Source organism: Elephas maximus, chromosome 3 (assembly GCF_024166365.1).
Source record: "Elephas maximus indicus isolate mEleMax1 chromosome 3, mEleMax1 primary haplotype, whole genome shotgun sequence".
In the NCBI taxonomy this organism is placed as follows: Eukaryota; Metazoa; Chordata; class Mammalia; order Proboscidea; family Elephantidae; genus Elephas; species Elephas maximus.
Window position 1 is genome coordinate 22,228,271 of NC_064821.1, and position 20,532 is coordinate 22,248,802.

Genomic DNA, 20,532 nt, shown 5'->3' on the forward strand with positions numbered 1-20,532 from the left:
GATAAACTCTGGGATGAAGTTCAGCCGTTTGTGTTTCAACAAGACTTCCATGTATTTTGATGTATGGTAAAGTTTGAAAACCACCCCTGGTACAGTGTTCAGCATATGGGGCCTCACAATGACATGTCCTATTGTGATTGTGTGTGTGTGTGTGTATGTCATGGATTAAATCATATTCCCCCCAAAATGTGTGTATCAATTTGGCTGGGCCATAATTTCCAGTATTGTGTGATTTCCCTATATATTGTAAATCCTGCCTCTATGATGGTAATGAAGGTGGGTGGGTGGCACTTGTGTCAGTGAGGCAGGACTCAACCTAAAGACTAGATTGTGTCTTAAGGTAATTTCTTGAGATATAAAAGAGAGAAGCAAGCAGAGAGACAGGAGGACCTCACACCACCAAGAAAGCAGTGCTGGGAGCAGAGTGTGTCCTTTGGACCCAGGGTACCTGGGCAAAGAAGCTCCTAGTCTGGGGGAATATTGATGAGAAGTTGACAGAGTGAGAAAGGCTTCCCCTGGAGCAGACACCCTGAATTTGAACTTTTAGCCTACTTTACTGTGAAGAAATAAATTTCTCTTTGTTAAAGCCATCCACTTGTGGTATTTCTGTTATAGCAGCACTAGATGACGAAGACAGTGTGTGTGTCATGAACAATAGCACCTGGCATCTTTTACTTCTGGTACAGTGCTCAGCATAAGGGGCCCTCACAATGACATGTCCTGTTGTGATTGTATGTGTGTGTGTGTGTGTGTGTGTGTGTCATGAACAATAGTACCAGGCATCTTTTACTCCTAGGACAGAAGTGGTGAACAGTGCAGTTGAGGGAAGACAAAATGAGAGAACATTCCTAGCATTATAAATGCTAACTTCAGGGAAGAATTTATATGGGAATCTTGCTCATGTAGAGAAGCAGAAGGAAGAAACACCCTAAATGAATATCAGTGATATCAATATTCATTTGGTATGGATGGGATGATGAAATATATAACAATGAAAAAGAATAAATTAGGTCTAGATCAATCAACACACATAATGAAATCCTTGCAGAGGAAAAAAAAATTGTATGACAAGAAGTCTACAGCATGAAATTTTTTTTATTATTTTTTAAAATCTACTCGAGTGTCGCGGATTGAATTGTGTTCCCAAAAATTATGTGTCAACTTGGTTAGGCCATGATTCCCAGTATTGTACGATTGTCTACCATATTGTCATTTGATGTGATTTCCTTATGTGTTATAATGTCTATCACTATGATGTTAATGAAATGAATTAGTGGCAGTTATATCAATGAGATCTACACGATTAGATAATGTGTTAAGCCAATCTCTTTTGAGATATAAAAGAGAGAAGGAAGCAGAGAGACAAGGGGAGCTCATATCACCAAGAAAGCAGCACCAGGAGCAAAGCGCATCCTTTGGACCCAGGGTCCCTGAGTCTGAGATGCTCATCCATCAGGGGAAGATTAACGACAAGGACCTTCCTCCAGAGCTGACCGAGAGAGAAAGCCTTCCTGTGGAGCTAGTGCCCTGAATATGGACTTGTATCCTACTAGACTGTGAAGGAATAAATTTCTCTTTGTTTAAGGCATTCACTTGTTATATTTGTTATAGCAGCACTAGATGACTGAGACACCTAGTGAGTTTTTTTTTTAATTGATAATTCAAGCACAATGAAAAATACAGAGAATAACAATGAAGGGTTGGGCACCTACCAGTCCACTGGTAATTCCCACACGTCACCACCCTTGCTTTAGATATTTTTATTGCACAAAATAATGCAGGAATATTTGAGGCTCCCCACATCATGTATTTTGCACAATATTGATTCTTTTCCTTCTCCAGGGCTAAACACTACATTAACTTGATTGACCTTATTCCTCTGCACTTTTTACTACATGTAGTATAATTCTTCCATAGAATTGCACAGTTTGTGTTTTTTAAAGCTTTATATAAACACAATTGTACTGTATATGTCATTTTACATTTGGCTTTCTTGGTATGTTTTTTTAATGAATGTTGATACCTTTAATTGTGCTTCATTAATTTTAACTACAATAGGGTATTCCACTATATTATTACACCACAATATATTTCTTCATTCTCTAATTGACAGCTATTTTACTAATTGCTCTCCAACTCTCTGTCTACCCATCTACTGCCTTATGTATATATATATATATATATATATATATATATATATATATATATATATATATATATATATATAAAACCCAGTGACGTCGATTCAATTCTGACTCATAGTGATGCACTGGGTTTGGTTTGGTTTATATATATATATATATATGTATGTGTGTGTGTACGTACATATACAGAGAGAGAGAAATATACATGTAGAATATAAACCCATGACTGGGGGATACCATAACATCCAAGATGCTGCTGATTCCGGGAGGAAAAGAGAGCAACAGAGAGGATTACAAAGGAGATGTTTTCTGTATACATATTATTTTGTCACTTAAAAAAAATACTTCAAGCTGCTACAGCAGAACATCAACAATGTGAATTCTGGAAGGTGTAACAGGTGTTTTTATTTGGTTGGTTGTTTCATTATACTGCCTGTAGTATTCTAATTGCAAATATTTGTTAGTTTTATAAAGAGAAACAAATAACCTAGCGAGGCAGCTTGCTAAGTCTGCCTGGGTCTTTGGTTCTCCCCCCAGAGCTCTCAGAGCCTGGCACCAGGGATAATACCAAAACTTTCCTAAAGATGGTATATCAAGTACCAGGGATAGGAAGATACAGTGAAGCTCAACAACTCTCCTCACCACCACCAGCACAAGAATACAAGTAAATGTCAGGGAATTTTCTAATACTCAATGTTTGAGAAGGGGTAGTTTTCTGCACAGAAAGAATTTGATCCTTGCCATTGTAGAGACACAGTAAGAGACTAGCTGAGTAAGAGCTGCCTGATTCAGGTACAAAGAAACAAGGAAACATGTCAGGAAGATGGGAGAAATGTAGGAGTCCATAGGTGACTTGGTTCTAATCATTTCATGCATGTACTGTCTTCACACCTTCCCCTGGATGAAGCTACAGAGAAACGTTTCTCCTCATTTCCAAACATTAACTAAGGGATTTAGGTTACCTGGCTGGCATCAGTGAGGAATGATGCTTGACATCTGCCCTGGATGTTGGATGATATAGCCAGAAGGTCAGTACTCAGGAAAGGCAGAGGTACCAAGGGAGGCACCAGGCTCCTGGTATGAGAACCATCTCTGAATGGAGTCTCAGGTGCATTGCTATTTGGCTGGAGAAGGACTTTTGAGTAAAGTGGTCACAGGTAGACTACTTACAGCCTCTGTGTCTCTAGGGACTCAATATCCAAAGCTCCTCATTAACCAAACCCTTTTATTATCATTCTATTCCCAGGGTAGTGTAAATCCTGAAAGACCAAGCCAATGCAAACCAAGCGAATCTACTGCTGACAAGTCAATTCCAACTCATAGCAACCCTGTAGGACAGAGTAGAATTGCCCCACAGGGATTCAAAGGCTGTGATCTTTATAAGGGAGCAGACCGCCACATCTTTCTCCTGTATAGCAGCTGGTTGGTGTGAATACCAACTTTTCTGTTAGCAGCTGAGCACTTAACCATTGAACCCTCAGGGCTCCCTGACCAAGAAAATGTTGCAGATGTTGTTAGGTGCTGTCGAGTTGGTTCCACCTCACAGCGACCCTATGCAAAACAGAACGAAACACTGCCCGGTCCTGAGCCATCCTTATAATCGTCGTTATGCTTTAGCTTGTTGTTGCAGCCACTGTGTCAATCCAACTCATTGAGGGTCTTCTTCTTTTCCACTGACCCTGTACTCTGCCAAGCATGATGTCCTCCTCCAGGGACTGATCCCTCCTGACAACATGTCCAAAGTATGTAAGACGCAGTCTCCCCTTCCTTGCTCCTAAGGAGCATTCTGGTTGTACTTCTTCTAAGAAAGATTTGTTCATTCTTTTGGCAGCCCATGGTATGGTCAATATTCCTTGCCAACACCACAATTCAAAGGCATCAATTCTTCTTTGGTCTTCCTTGATTAATTTTCCAGCTTTCACAGGCATACAATGCAATTGAAAACACCATGGCTTGGGTCAGGGGCACCTTAGTCTTCAAGGTGATATCTTTGCTCTTCAACACTTTAAACAAGGCTGCCCACTGCATATCGCACTTTGTTGATGAGTCTTCCTCCAATTTTGATGCCCAGTTCTTCTTCATATAGTTCCGTTACTTGGATTATTTGCTCAGCATACAGATTGAATAAATATGGTGAAAGGATGCAAACATGATGCACAACTTTCCTGACTTTAAAGCACACATTATGCCCTTGTTCTGTTCGAATGACTGTATCTTGATCCATGTACAGGAAAATTAACTTTTCTGAAATGAGAACAATTAACCATTCCAGGATTTCCATTCTTCACAATCTTATCCATAATTTGTTATGATTCACAGAGTCAAATGCCTTTGCATGGTGAATAAAACACAGGTAAACATCTTCCTGGTGTTTTCTGCTTTCAGCCAGGATCCATCTGACATCAGCCATGATATCCCTGCTTCCATGTCATCTTCTGAATCTGGCTTGAATTTCTGGCAGTTCTATGTTGATATACTGCTGCAACCACTTTCGAAGGATCTTTAGCAAAATATTACTTGAGTGTGATATTAACAATATTTTTCTATAATTTTTGCATTTTTTTGGATCACCTTTCTTTGGAATAGGCATGAATATGGATCTCTTTCAGTCAGTTGGCCAGGTAGCTGTCTTCCAAATTCCTTGGCATAGACAAGCAAGCACTTCTAAAACTGTATCCATTTGACAGACCCCCACATGTCTGTCAGTTTGTAGTACTGTGGGGCTTGCCTATTGCTGTGATACTGGAAGCTATGCCACTGGTATTCAAATACCAGAAGGTCACCCATGGTGGACGGGTTTCAGCTGAGCTCCTATATTAAGATAGGCTAGGAAGAAGGACTGAGCAGTCTCCTTCTGAAAAGAATTACCTAATGAAAACCTTTTGAATACCAGCAGAACAATGTTTGATATAGTGCCAGAAGATGAGCCCCTCAAGTTGGAAGGCTCTCAAAATACAACTTAGGAAAAGCTGCCTCTTCAAAGTAGAGATGACCTTAACAATCTGGTTGGAGCCAAGCTTCTGGACCTTCATTTGCTGATGTGGCACAACTCAAAATGAGAACAACTACAAACATTCATTTATAATAAGAACATGGAATGTATTAAGTATGAAACTAGGAAAATTGGAAATCATCAAAAATGAAATGGAACATATAAACTTAGATATCCTAGGCATTAGTGAGCTGAATGGACTGGTATAGGCCATTTTGAATTGGATATTCATATGGTTTACTACGCCGGGAATGACGACTTGAAGAGGAATGGCATTGCATTCATTGTGAAAAAAGAACATTTCCAGATCTATCCTGAAAGACAATGCTGTCAGTGATAGGTAATATCCATATACTTACAAGGAAGATCAGTTACTACTACTATTATTCAAATTTACACACCAACCACTAAGGCCAAAGATGAGGAAATTGAAGATTTTTACCAACTTCTGCAGTCTGAAATTGATCAAACATGCAATCAGAACGCATTGATAATTACTGGCCCTTGGAATGCAAAAGTTGAAAACAAAGAAGAATCAGTAGTTGGAAAACATGGCCTTGATGATAGAAACAATGCCAGAGATTGCATGATATAATTTTGCAAGACCAACTTCTTCATCGAAAATAACATTTTCAGCAGCATAAATGGTGACTATACATGTGGACCTCGCCAGATGGAATACACAGGAATCAAACTGACTACACCTGTGGGAAGAGAAGATGTAAATGCTCTATATCATTAGTCAGAACAAGGCCAGGGGCCGACTGCAGAACAGACCACCAATTACACATATGCAAGCTCAAGTCGAAACTGAAGAAAATTAGAACAAGTCCATGAGAGCCAAAGTATGACTTGAGTATACCCCACCTGAATTTAGAGACCACCTCAAGAATAGATTGGATGCATTGAACACTAATGACCAAAGACCAGATGAGCTGTAGAATGACATCAAGGACTTCGTATGCTAAGAAAGCAAAAAGTCATTAAAAAGGCAGGAAAGAAAGAAAAGACCAAAATGGATGTCAAAAGAGACTCTGAAACTTGATCTTGAATGTTGAGTATCTAAAGCAAAAGGATGAAATGGTGAAGTAGAAGAGCAGAACAGAAGACCTCAAAGGGCAGCTTGAGAAGACAAAGTAAAGTATTATAATGAATGACATGTGCAAAGACCTGGAGATAGAAAACCAAAAGGGAAGAATACACTTGGTGTTTCTCAGGCTGAAAGAACTGGAGAAAAAATTCAAGCCTCCAATCGCAATATTGCTGGTTTCTACGGGAAAAATATTAAACGATGCAGGAAGCATCAAATGAAGATAGAAAGAATACACAGTCACTAATTGTTGAGTAATTGGTAGACTTTCAACCATTTTAGGAGGTAGCATACGATCAAGAACTGATGGTATTGAAGGAAGAAGCCCAAGCTCCACTGAAGGCATTGGTGAAAAACAAGCTACCAGGAACTGATGGAATATCTTTTTTTTTTTTTTTTTAATTGAGGGATAGCAAGTTGGAAGTTGGATATATAAGTCTGGCATTCGGGGAAGTGCTCCTTTCTACCTATAAATTTAGGATTCATTTGTCTGCAGATGAATTTTAAATCTATGAGTCTGGATGCTGTTGCAAAGGATTGAATGTAGCTGGAGAAGTAGAGGTCTGAGGACTGAAACAGGAGGCCCTCCAGTGTTTAGAGACTGGAAAGATGAGAAGGCACATCAAGAGAAATAGTAGCTGGTCAGGTAGGAATAAAGTCAAAACAATACATGGTGCTGAAAGCCAAGTGACGGAAGTGTGTCAATATGTAATAAACTGAGACAATGTGGTTGAAAAGAGAAGGACAGAGAATTAACTGACCTGGACTGGGTTGGACTTGTTAAGGTAGAGAACACTGGCAGCTCCTCAAAAGCACTCTCTGTAAAGTGTTGGGGCAAAGGCCTGATTGCATAGACCTCAAGAGTAAATAGAGAGAGAAGAATTGGGGAGAGTGAGTGGAGACATCTCTTTTGAGGAGTTTTGCTATATGAAGAGGGCAGAGAAATGAATCTACTGGTAGAGCAAAATGAAGGGTTCAGGGAACTTTATTTTTTCTTTCTTTTTTGTAAGATTTGAGGAATTCAAATATCTTGCATGCTATTGAAAATGAACAAGTCAAAGGGAGAAACCTGATGATGCAAGAGAGAGATGGGAGAATTACCAGAGTTATGTCCTAACATAGGCAGACGAGAGTGAATTCTATGCACAAGTGGAAGTGTTGGTCTTAGTTAAATCCACCTGACTGTAATTCTTTCAAGCAGAAACAGAAAGCAAGTAACCTTGGAAACATTAAAAAAAAATGAAGTACTCATTAATATAATTTGTCCCAAAACACAAACTGAGATATGCAGTTTTACAGGCACATTCTTCAAAGCACTCAAGGGAGTTAATTTAAAGATTAAAGGAAGGTTTCAGAAAATGTTAGGGGCCGGATATTCTTTATCTCTCTTTATAAGGCCAGCACAACCTTAGTGCCCAAACCAGACCAGCTTAGCACAAGAAAGAAAAATCCCAGGGTTCAAAAGTTTTGTACAAGAACAAGGAGAAACAACATCTACCTTGATGGCAAATAAGAACAATGGGGACTATTTGCCTTACCAACTATCAAGATATATCATGGATCTATAATGACTAAAACAGGATGGTTCTAGTATACTATTGAAAGATAGAACTAACAGGATCTTCATTTGTACGAACACTTATCAAAGACAGAAGCATCAGACATTTTATTTGTGACAACAGGGCATTGCAGAGAAAGGATGGTATCATTCAGGAAATAGTCTGAGATCAGTTTTTATCCATATGGAAAGCAAATGAAATTGGATTCTCCATCACATCATATTCAAAGATAATTCCAATGCCTTTTAAACACGAAAGTAAAAATGATTAAATGTTTACAAGACAATATAGGCAGACATTTTTATGAGATTGGAAGAGTTAATCACTTCTTAAATGAAGATACAACATGCACAATCCAAAAGGGAAAACACTGATCAATCCAACCAACTCAAAAATAAGCCACTAAAACAAGTCACTTGAGAATGAAAATTTCAAGTTTTTCTTTCAGGATAAGAAAGAGAACACAGCAGGACAAATAAACATCCAATGAAGTATTTCCAAATACAGCATTGCCTACACCACAAGTATCAACTGCTAATACATATTCATACTAGTAAACGAGGATAATGGCTGAAGTAAGTGCTTAAAATATAGGAAACAGAAGGAATTACAAAAGGAGAAAGAGTGCTACACTTGTAAATCAATTGTGCTGACTCACATTCATTAGGTAAATTCATTTAATTCTACGTGGCAGGCATTGTTCTAAACATTTGTAATCATTGTAGCACTTAACCCCACTTCACACTTTTCTAATCAGAGCACTCATTTAGTCCTTCCAAGGTAATGAAATTTCTCTTGACAGTAATTATTTTTAGAAGGGGCATATGCCCCAATTCAAGCTGATGATATAGGATGTTCTCTTGATGATTCCTAGGAAAGATTATCTCTTTATTGTTACTCTTGCTGTTAGGGGTCATCAAGTCAATTCAGCAGAATGAAACACTGCCCAGTCCTGTCCAATTTTCACAATCATTGCTATGTGTTGAAGCTCACTGATGCAGCCACTGTCAGTCCATCTCTTTCAGTGGCTACCTATTTCTCCCTGACCCTCTATTTTACCAAGCACGATGTCCTCCAGGGACTGATCCCTCCTAATAACATGTCCGAAGTACATGAGACACAGTCTCTCCATCCTCGCTTCTAAGGAGCATTCTGGCTGTACTTCTTCCAAGACACATTAACTTGTTCTTCTGGCAGCCCATGGTATGTTCAAGACTCTGTCAACACCGTAATTCAAAGGCATCAATTCTTCTTTCATCTTCTGCATTCATTCCACAGCTTTCATATGCATATGAGCCAATTGAAAATACCTTGGCTTCGGTGAGGTACATCTTAGTCTTCAAAGTGACATCTTAGTTTTTAACATTTTAAAGAATTTTTTGCATCAGATTTGCCCAATGCAGTATGTCATTTGATTTCCAGACTGCTGCTTCCACGGGTGTTGATTGTGCATCCAAGTAAAATGAAAGTCTTGACAAGTTTAATATTTTTCTCCATTTATCATGAATTAACTGAAATGTACCTAGCCGTTATGTTACCCAGTTGTTTTAGAAGAATATCCTGATTGAACAGTCAGACATCTTGGATAACCAGTTGCCTTAGTTATCTAGTGCTGCTATAACAGAAATACCAAAAGTGGGTGCCTTCAACAAACAAAAGTTTATTTTCTCACAGTATAGTAGGCTAGAAGTCCAAATTCAGGGCATCGGCTGCAGAGTAAGGCTTTCTCTCTCCACAAGTTCTGGAGGAAGGTCCTTCTTGTCAATCTTCCCTTGGTCTAGGAGCTTCCCTGCTCAGGAACCCCCAATCCAAAGGACATCCTCTGCTCCCAGCACTGTTTTCCTGGTGGTATGAGGTACCCCTGCCTCTCTGCCAGCTTCCCTCTTTTAGATTTCAAAAGAGATTTGATCAAGGCAAATCTAATCTTGTAAATTGAGTCCTGCTTCATAAACATAACTGCCTCTAATCCCATCTCATCAGCATCATAGACATAGATTTTACAACACATAGGAAAATCACATCAGATGACAAAATGGTGAGCAATCACACAATACTGGGAATGATGGCCTAACCAAATTCATACACATATTTTTAGGAGATAAAATTCAATCCATGTCAGCAGTATTCCTTCCGCATTGACCCATCCTATCCCAAGCCCAAAACAGAAGACACAGTTATTTAAATGATGGTATCCTACTGATGATTTTCCTCAAGGCTCCTGTCATGTCCCTGTTCCTCAGGCTGTGGATAAAAGGGTTCATCATTTGAGGGAACACACTGTACATCACTGAGGCTACTGCTGTCTTGCTGGAAGAGTGTGTAAATGCAGAACTGATGTACACACCAAAGCCTGTCTCAAAGAATAAGGAAACAACTGAGAGGTGAGACCCACGAGTGGAAAAAGCTTTATACTTTGCACCCACTGATGGCATTCTCATAGTAGAGGAGACAATCTGAGTGTAAGAGAAAATGATTCCAGAGAGAGGAACACCACCACAAAAAAAAAAAAAAGAAGCCACAAAATATACTAGGATGTAATTGATAATGGTATCAGAACAGGCGAGCTTGAGAATCTGATCAAGTTCACAGAAGAAACGAGGGATTTCCAGGTCTGTGCAGAAGGACAGATGCAACACCATCAGACTGTGAGGTAAGACATTCGCAATGCTGATTAATAAGGAGAGTAGGGAGAGCAAGCCACAGAGGCGGGTGTTCACGATGATGATGTATATCAGTGGGTGGCAGACGGCCACATAGAGGTCATAGCCCATTGCTGCAAGGAGAAAATTCTCCAAACCAGTAAATACCAGGACAAAGCAGACCTGGGTGAGGCACCCTATGTAAATGATGCTATGATTCTGTGCTTGGATGTTCACCAGCATGTTCGGGATCGTGGTTGTGCTGAAACAGATGTCAGTGAAGGAGAGACTGGAGAGAAAGAAGTACATGGGGGTGTGGAGGTGGGAGGCAGAGCTGACAGCCAGGATGATGAGGAGGTTTCCCAGGAGGGCAACCAGGTATATGGACAGAAATAGGCTAAAGAGGAGGGGCTGCAATTCTGGATCCTCTGTAAGTCCCAGAAAAATGAATTTTAAAACACCTCTTTGATTTCTGGGTTCCATATTGTTGGTGAATCTGATGGAGAAGATGCGGTGACAGATAATCAAAAGTGTGGTTCCTCGACACCCAGCAAGATCATTACCTGAAATCCTGTAAAAATGTAAGTTCTTGGGCCCACTCCAGACTTACTGATGATAAACTCTGGGATGAGGACTAGCAGTTTATGTTTTAACAAGACTTCCACGTGATTCTGATGTATGCTGAAGTTTGAAAACCACTACTTCAGAAAGAAATGTTCTTGTCTACATTATGAACCTAAGGAAATATTCAAATCTTTCTTTCCACTTACTCCTCTTTCTTCGTCTCCCTCTAATCCTTCTGAAGGTTCAAATTTTATTTGAGCACCCACTCTACTTCAACACATTGTACCAAGTTATGAAGATGAAATAAAGAATAAGGCATGGCCTTTTCCCTTCAGAATTATTCCATGCCATCAAATGGATTAAAACAATGAAATCCATTTACAGAGCAATGGTTGTCAAACTTTGGAATTCTTCAGAATCCCCTGAAGAGCTTGTCAATGATGAATTAGTTCATACTGTCACCCCCATCAACCTGGGGTACACTTGGGAGAGGTGGTGTTATGTCATAGACACAACGCGCAAAGTCAGCGAGTAGCAGTGATTGTGTCTGAGCTCAGATTACCTAACTGCCGAGATGATTCTCTTGCTGTCTCTCTGTTAATGTCTCCAAATAGTACACAATTAATACCCCTAGTCACTCAGATTTCATAATTCCCTTTAAAAAATTTTAGTATCTCCTTCAAATAAAGTCTTCAGGGTATTTCCACCTCTGCCTACGAAGTTAGTACGTAACCAGTGGGATGGCATCCAACCAGGTCCACACTTTGGATCTGGGGTGAAGATTAGAAAATGTTATCTATAAACCTGAACCTCGAAAGACTTCCTCATGGAAACATAAGTTCTCTGTATTAGTGACTGAATCCAAGAAAAGCTAGGCAACTAAGTAGATGAGATTCTCTGTTCTCCCAATTATAGGAAGTGTTAAAAAATTCTTCCCTGGACATGATAGGCGACATATCATTCTCTTTAAAGCCTATTTCATCAAAGAGGACATTCAAATGGCAAACAACCACATGAAAGGATGCTCAAAGTCATCCATTAGGGAGATGCAAATCAAAACCACAATGAGATATCCCTTCGCCCCTATTACAATGACAATGTTAAAAAAAAGAAAACAATAAACATTGCAGAGGATGTGGAGAAATTGGAAACCTCATCTATTCCTGTGGAAATGCAAAATGGTATAGTTGCTGTGGAAAACAGGTTGGCCATCCTTCAAAAGGTTGAACATGGGACAACTACATGACCCAGCAACCCCAATGCTAGACCAATTGCTATCAAGTCAATCCAAATACATTCCCAGAAGAAGTGAAGTTAGAAATGCAAACAGATACCTGTACACTGATGCTCCTTGCAGGACTTTTCACAATAGCCAAAGGTGGAAATAACTGAAATGGTCAACTGATGAATGGATAAACAAAGTATGATATATACACAATTAATACTTTGTTGGTGTCCAGCCTAATTCCAACTCATAACAACCCTACGAGAAGAAGTAGGACTGCCCCATAGAGTTTCCGAGGCTATAATCTTTATAGAAGCAGATTGACACAACTTTCTCCCATAGAGTGGGTGTTGGATTCAAACTATCGATTTTTGAGTTAGCAGACATTTGCTTAATCACTGTGCCAACATGGTTCCTTCTGGATAAACCTAGAAAAGATTATGCTGGGGAAATAAGTCAGTCACAAAAGGACACACTGTATAAAGTCATTTATATAAAGTAAGCAAATATAGATAAACCAAAGCTTATTAGTGGTTCCCAGGAGTGGAAGGACTGGGACAAGAGAGTTTTTGATTAGAAGGCATTAAATGTATGTTCCTGCTGGTGAGATGATTTGGAAAAAGATACCTAGAATGGTTGCACAACTCGAAGGATGTAAACAGTGTCACTGAACTGAATTTCAGTGTCACTGAAATTGCTGAATTCCTGTGTGTTTTGTTGTGTATATTTGTACCACAATAAAAAATTAAAAAACAAAAACTTATGGAGATGTTGCAGTGATGAGAAATGAGCAGGCACAAGGCAACTGGTACAGGGCTCAGCATATGGGGCCGTCACAAAGGTATGTCCTATTATGATTGTGTGTGTGATGAATATTAGCACCTGGCATCTGTTACTCCTAGGACAGAAGTGATGAACAGGGCAGTTGAGGGAAGACAAAAAGAGAGAACATTCCTGGCATAATAACTGCAAACTTCAGGGAAGAATTTATTTGTGAAAATGCCTACTGGGAATCTTGCTCCTGTAGAGAAGCAGAAGAAGGAAACACTCTGAATGAACATTAACGATATCAATATTCATTTGGCATGGACAGCTGCAGAAATATATAACAATGAAAACAAATACATTAGGTCTAGATGCATCAACACAAATAATGACAACCTAGCGGAGAAAAAAAATTGAGAAGAATTCTACTTACAACATGAAAAAACTTTGATTTTTTTTTAAACCTAAGAAGGTATTTTTGTATTATGGATACTTCAAGAAAAATGAAAAGTACAGGGAATAACAATGAAGGGTTGGGTACCCACCAGTCAACACTATCAATTCACACACTTCACCACCCTTGCTTTAGATATTCTTATTGCAAGAAAGTAATGTATGTATATTTGAGATTCTCCACATCATGTATTTTACACAATATTGATTCTTTTCCTTCCTCAGCGCTAAGCACTACATTAACTTGCTTGGCATTGTTCCTCTGCACTTTTTACTATATTTAATATTATTCACCACAAAATAGTATTTTTTCCATTTTTAAAAGCTTCCTATAAACGGAATCATACTGAATATGTCCTTTTACAATTGGTTCTCTTAATGTTTTGTTTTAAATTAATGCTGATACATTTAATTCTGCTTAATTTTTTGAAGTACAATAGAGTAGGTATTTCACTATGTTATTACACCACAATTGGTTTCTTCATTTCCTAACTGATAGTTATTATAGTTATTGCCTCCTAGCTGTCTATCCACTGGGGTGCTCCTCAGAAGCAAGGATGGCGAGACTTGGTTCACATCCATGTTATCAGGGGAGAACAGGCTTGGAGAAGGACATCAGGCTTTGTAGAGTAGAGGGTCAGCAAAAGAGAGAAAGACCCTCAATGAGATGGATTGACACAGTGGCTCCAACAATGGGCTCAAGCATAACAATGATTGTGAAGATGGTGCAGGACTGGGCAGTGTTTCATTCTGTCATACATAGCATTGCTATGAGTTGAAACTGACTCAATGGCACCTAACAAAAACATGTACATACATGTAAACAGATAGACATGTACATTTAGAATATAAAACTATGAACGCTGCTTCTGGAACGGAAAGAGAACAACAGAAACAATTACAAAAGGTATGCTTCCTGTATACATATTATTTTGCCACTTTAAAAAGAATACTTGAAGTTGCTACAGCAGAACGTCAACAATTGTCAGTTCTGGAAATGTGTAAGAGGTGGTCTTTTTTTTCTTACACTGTCTGTATTGCTCTAATTTTAAATATTTTGTAATCTTATAAAGAGAAACAGACAAACTAGTGAGGTACCTAAGTCTGTGTCTCCAGTTGCTTCCCTGGAGCCTCAAAGTATAATGCCAAAACTTTCCCAAAGATGGTATATCAATAACCAGTTATAGGAAGATAAAGTGAAGCTCACCAACTCTCCTCCCACCGGCAGCACAAGAATACAAGTAAACAACAAGGAATTTTCTAGCGGTCACATTTGAGAAGGGCAAATTTCTGCTTCAGAAAAAAATGATCCTTGCCATTGTAGAGAGAGAGTAAGAGATTAGCTGAATAAATGCTGCTTGATATTGCTGCAAAGATACGAGGAAATATGTCAGAAAGATGGGAGACAGTTAAGCAGGAGTCCATGGGTGAGTTGGCTCTAATCATTTCATGCATGTACTCACTTCACAGTTTTCCCTGGATAAAGCTATAAGGAAACACCTGTCCTAATTTCCAAACATTAACTAAGGGATTTAGGTTACCTGGCTGGCGTCACCAGGAATGATGCTTGACATCTGCCCCGGATGTTGGGTGCTGTAGCCAGAAGATCTGTACTCAGGGAAGGCAGAGGGACCAAGGAAGGCACCAGGCTCCTGGGCATGAAGACCATCTGTGGGCGGAGTTTCAGGTGCACTGCTCCTTGACTAGAGAAGGACTTTTGAGTGACGTTGTCACAGGAAGACTATTTGCAACCTTTTTTTTGTATCCCTGGCGGCTCAATATCCAAAGCTCCGTTAATCACTTTTGTTGTCATTCTGATCCCAGGGCAGTGCAAATTCTGATAGACCAAGACAATCCAAGCCAACCAAATCCACTGCCATCGAGTCAATTCTGACTCCTAGTGACCCTTTAGTACAGAGTAGAACTGCCCTATAAGATTTCCAAAGCTGTGAAACTTTACGGAAGCAGACTGCCACGTCTCCCTCCTGCAGAGTGGATGATGGGTTTGAACCTCCAGCTTTTTGGTTAGCAGCCGAGTGTTTAATCGCTTTATGACCAGGGCTCCCTGACCAAGACAATAATAAATGGGAATTCAGGAAGGCTGATTTCCTGACCCTTAGAGGCCAGGTGACTGCTATTTACTTTTCTTCACCTGTTCCTGCTCATCTCCAGTTCACACACCTTGCACATCAATCTTCCCTTTTTCCATACAACTGAAAGCGTGTCTATCTCCTCAATGATATTAGGAAGTATGATTCCAATTTAAGGTGTAAAAATATAGTTTATATAGGTGAACATATTATATTTCTAATAGCTAAAATATGTAAAAATGTAAATACCTAGGAATTTATCTAGTGTCATTGAATGTTTCCTGGACCGTAATCTTCATTCTGCATGTTTCATAAAGCAGATTCTAATCTATTCTTTGTGGTCAATTCTGGCTGCAAACAGTATAGACAGAACTGTTACTTCCTCTTTTGATTTTCGTAACCACCTTTTACAATTTTGTCAAAATTGTTTCGATGTGTATCTCTCTTTTCACTCAGGGGCTATGAATTGAAAGTGTGGTTCTTCCTTTTTAATAGAGTTGTGAGAAATCACAGTGTCACTGGCTAGGACCAGTTTGCAGGTTTATCTGTACTCAGTAAATTTAGGTAAATGACAACTATTATTTTATAGGTGAAGATGGTGTTCCAAGTTAATATTCACTTAAAAACATTTTGTCTTTTTTTTAAATCTCAAATTCTTTTTTTTTTAATATTGTATGATTTTGCACTCTATAAATAATGTCCCAGTGCTATCCTGACATACCTCCTTAGGTTGACCCTTTACTACTATTCGCCATCAACATGTCAGTCACTTTGGTGTGAGCTACCTGCATTTAGTGGCACACTTTTTTTTTTCTAGTCCTTGCTCATGGGCTGTTGTGCCCCTTTAGTCTCATTCTGTTTTATAGGCCTGTCTAATCTTTGGCCGAAGGGTGAAACTCAGGAGTGACTTCATTACTGAGCTAAAAGGTGCCTGGGAGCCATACTCTCCAAGTTTCTCCAATCACTGTCAGGCCAGGAAGTCTGTAAACCTTTCGTCTTTAAAAGAATTCAATATTTTCATGTATTTATCAATTTATTTTACCACACGTTAACTGTTTCCATATGAACTTTGTTAATCTATGGTATTCTCGACATGCCTTTTTGAAAAAAAATCGCATTTTAAAGTCACCCTTTGCCATCCTAACACTATCACTTCAAACACATGAAATAATAGATAAAATACAACAAGGTGTAGTGGGAGCATCTTAGAGAAGAGAGAGTGCACACACTTTTGGAAAGAGACAGACAGAGAAAACAACTACAAAACCCTTATCATCATTCTGCAAATTATGATTTAAACAGCCAGGAATGAAAATCATTGTAAAACAAAAACAGGGAGCCAACAAAATCAATGATCAACATATAGAGACCAGCAGGACTATAATAGAATGAATGCTAGGGAAAACAGAAACATGAAATCAAAGAGGTAGTGTGAGTATATTATATAAACAGCCTCCTGATGATGGCAATGGCAGATGCAGGGAGGCCACGGAAAGTACTTTTGTAAAAATCCTAAAATGATAGTGGCTTGGGTCATGGTGATAACAGTGAAGGTGGTGAGATTTGCCTGAATTCTGGATACATTTTATCGGTATAGATAACTGAGTTTTCTGAAAGGTTGGACACAGGGTATAAGAGGAATAGAAGAATCAAAGAGGGTGCTCAATGAGAGAAAACTACTTAACACCTGAAAGAATAGAGTTGTCATTCACTGTGATAGGTAAGGTCACTGTGTGGTGCAAAAGGTTACATGCTCAGCTACTAACAAAAAGCTGGGTGGTTCAAATCCACCCAGAGGAATCTTAGATGCATGGCCTGGTGATGTACTTCCAAAAGGTCACTGGTATTGAAAACTCTATGAAAGACAGTTCTGCTTCACATGTAGGGTTGCCCTGAATTGGAATCAACTTGACAGTAAATGATTCTGCTTTGGTTTTGGTTTTTTTGTTTGTTTTTGTTTTTTTGAGATAGGTAAGGCTGTATGATGAGCAAATAATTACCAAAGCCAGATTATATGAAGAAGAATGCAGCATCAGGTTTGGAGGAAGACTCATTAACAACCTGTAATATGCAGATGGTACAACATTGTTTGCTGAAAGCTAAGAGGATTTGAAGAACTTACTGATGAAACTGATAGACGAAGGCCTTCAGTATGGATTACGCCTCAACATAAAGAAAACAAAAATCCTCACAACTGATCAATAAGCAATATTGTCATAAATGGAGATAGGATTGAAGTTGTCAAAGATTTCATTTTATTTGGATCCACAATCAATGCCCATGGAAGCAAAAATCAAGAAATCAAACGAGTTATTGCATTAGCACATTTTCTACAAAACAGATGTTTAAATTGTTCAAAAAAAAAAAAAGCAAGATGCCATTTTTAGGACTAAGGTGCATGGGACCCACGCCATGGTGCTTTCAATTGCCTTATATGCGTGTGAAAGTTGGACAACAAATGAGGAAGACCTAAGAAGATCTGAAACCTTTGAGTTTTGCTGTTGGCAAAGAATATTGACTATACCGTAGACTGACAGAACAATTGCCAAAAAAACTGTCTTGGAAGAAGTACAGAGAGGATGCTCCTTAGAAGCCAGGATGGCAAGACTTCATCTCACACACTTTGAACATGCTATCAGGAGGGTCAGTTCCCAGAAAAAGACATCCTGCTTGGTAGAGTAGAGGGTCAGTGAAAAAGAAGACCCTCAACAAGATGGATTGACAGCATGGCCGTAAAAATGGGCTCAAACATAACAATGATTGTGAGGATGGTCCAGGACCGGGCAGTGTTTTGTTTTGTTGTACATAGTGTTACTATGAGTCAGAACCAAAAATACGGCACCTAACAACAATATTAACAACAAGAAGGCTGGGGGCAAGGTATACTGAGGAATAGCAAGTGGAAAGTTGGATATACAAGTCTGGGATTCAAAGGAGAATTCCTCTCTAAATACTAATTTGGGGCTCATTTGTGTTCAGATGACTTTTAAATCAATGAGTCTGGATGCTTTCACAAAGGAGTGAAGTTAGCTGCAGAAGAAGAGGTCTGAGGACTGAAATGGGAGACCCTCCAGTGTTTCAAGATTAAAAAGCACATTAAAGGAGACTGAGAAATAGTAGCTAGTGAGGTAGGAGTGAAACCAAAATAATGTGTGGTGTTGAAATCCAAGTGAAGAAAGTGTTTCTGTAGGTAATAAACTAAGTCAATGTGGTTGACAAGTCAAGTAAGAGAAAGACAGAAAATTAACTGACCTGGACTGGACTGGACTTAACAAGGTAGATAATGCTGGTGGCTCTTCAAGAGCACCCTTCATGAATTGTTAGGGAAAAGGCCTGATTGCATTGACCTCAGGAGTAAATGGAAGGAGAAAAATTGAAAAAAGCAAGTGGAGACATGTCTTTTGAAGAATTTTATGGTAAAGGAAGCAGATAAATGAAGACACTGCTAGAGCAAGATAAGGGGGTCCATAGAGGTTTTTCATTTGTTTGTTTTTTAAGATTTGAGGAACTCAAATATATTGGATGCTATTGAACATGAACAAATCAAAGGGAGAACCTGATGATGCAAGAGAGAGATGGGAGAATTACCAGAGTTATGTCCTAACATAGGCAGGAAAGATTGAGTTCTATGCACAAGTGGAAGTGTTGGTCTTGGTTAAATCCGAGAGGCCACACTTCTCTCAAGAAGAAATAGAAAGCAAGTAACCATGGATACTTTCAATAAATTAAAATCCTCAATAACATAATTTGTCATGAAACACAACCTGAGATACACAGTTTTACAGGCAAGTTCTTCCAAGCACTCAATGGAGCTAAGTTCAAGATTAAAGGAAGGATTTCAGAAAATACAAGTGAAGAGATATTCTTTATCTTATAAGGCCAGCACAAACTTAGTGCCCAAACCAGACCAGGTTAGCACAAGAAAGAAAAATTCCAGTGTTTAAAAATTATATGCAAGAATAATGGAGAAACAATATTTACCCTGATGGCAAATGAAAGCAATGGAAAGTATTTCCCTTACTGACTGTCAGGATATACCATGGAGCTATAATATCTAAAATGGTATGGTTCCAGTATAGGACAGGAAAATAGAACTAAGAGTATCTTCATTTATATGAAGAATTATTAAGTACAGAGGAGGAATCAGACACTTTATTTATAAAATGTAGCATTTCAGGGAATAAAAACAAAAAACCGAACCCATTGCCATCATCGATTTTGACTCATAGCAACACTACACAACAGAATAGAACCACCCCATAGCGTTTTCAAGAAGCAGCTGGTGGATTTGAACTGCCAACCTTTTGGTTAGCAACTGAGCTCTTAACCACTGCATCACCATGGCTTCATGGATGGTATCATCCAGAAAATTGTGCTGAAATCATTGCTTATCCATATAGAAATAAAACGAAATTGGATTCTCCATCACACCATATTCAAAAATCATTCCAACGTCTTTTAAACACAAAAGAAAAATAATTAAATGTTTATGAACCATATAAGAAAATATCTTTATTAGATTGGAGGAGTTGATCAGTTCTTCAATGAGGTATAACACACACAGTCCGAAAGGGAAGAAAAGATCAATCCAACCATTTAAAATTAAGTCACTGGAGAATGAAAATCCAAAGTTGTTCTTTCGATGTAACAAAAAGAAGACAGCAGGACAGATAAACATTCAGTGAAGTATTTCCAAATGTGGCTTTGCCTACAACATAAATATTAACTGCTGATAAATATTTAAATTAATAAGCTAGGATAATGACTAAGGCAAGTGCCCAAATGTGTGACAGCAGAAGGAATTGGAAAAGGAGAGAGTGCTACCCTTGGAGATAAATTCTGCTGGCTCACATTCATCTAGTGTATTCATTGAGAAACTTTTTAGGTGGCAGGCATTGTACTAAACACTTGTAATTGTTGTAGCACTTGATCCCACCTCAGACTCTTCTAATCAGAACATTCATCTAATCCTTTCAAGGTAATGAAATTCCTCTTACCTGTGATTAGTTTT

General features: G+C 38.8%; 1 protein-coding gene across 1 annotated transcript; it reads right to left on the reverse strand.

Annotated features, from left to right (window-relative positions):
• Positions 1-9,959: 9,959 nt before the first annotated feature.
• On the reverse strand, positions 9,960-10,907 carry LOC126074026 (olfactory receptor 7G2-like). The gene has a single exon (XM_049881369.1). It carries the CDS (start codon positions 10,905-10,907, stop codon positions 9,960-9,962), a length of 948 nt encoding a protein of 315 aa, XP_049737326.1.
• Positions 10,908-20,532: the final 9,625 nt, after the last annotated feature.

Coding starts and splice junctions, on each gene's coding strand:
- LOC126074026 (XM_049881369.1), bottom strand. CDS start 10,907: ATGGAACCCAGAAATCAAAGAGGTGTTTTAAAATTCATTTTTCTGGGA.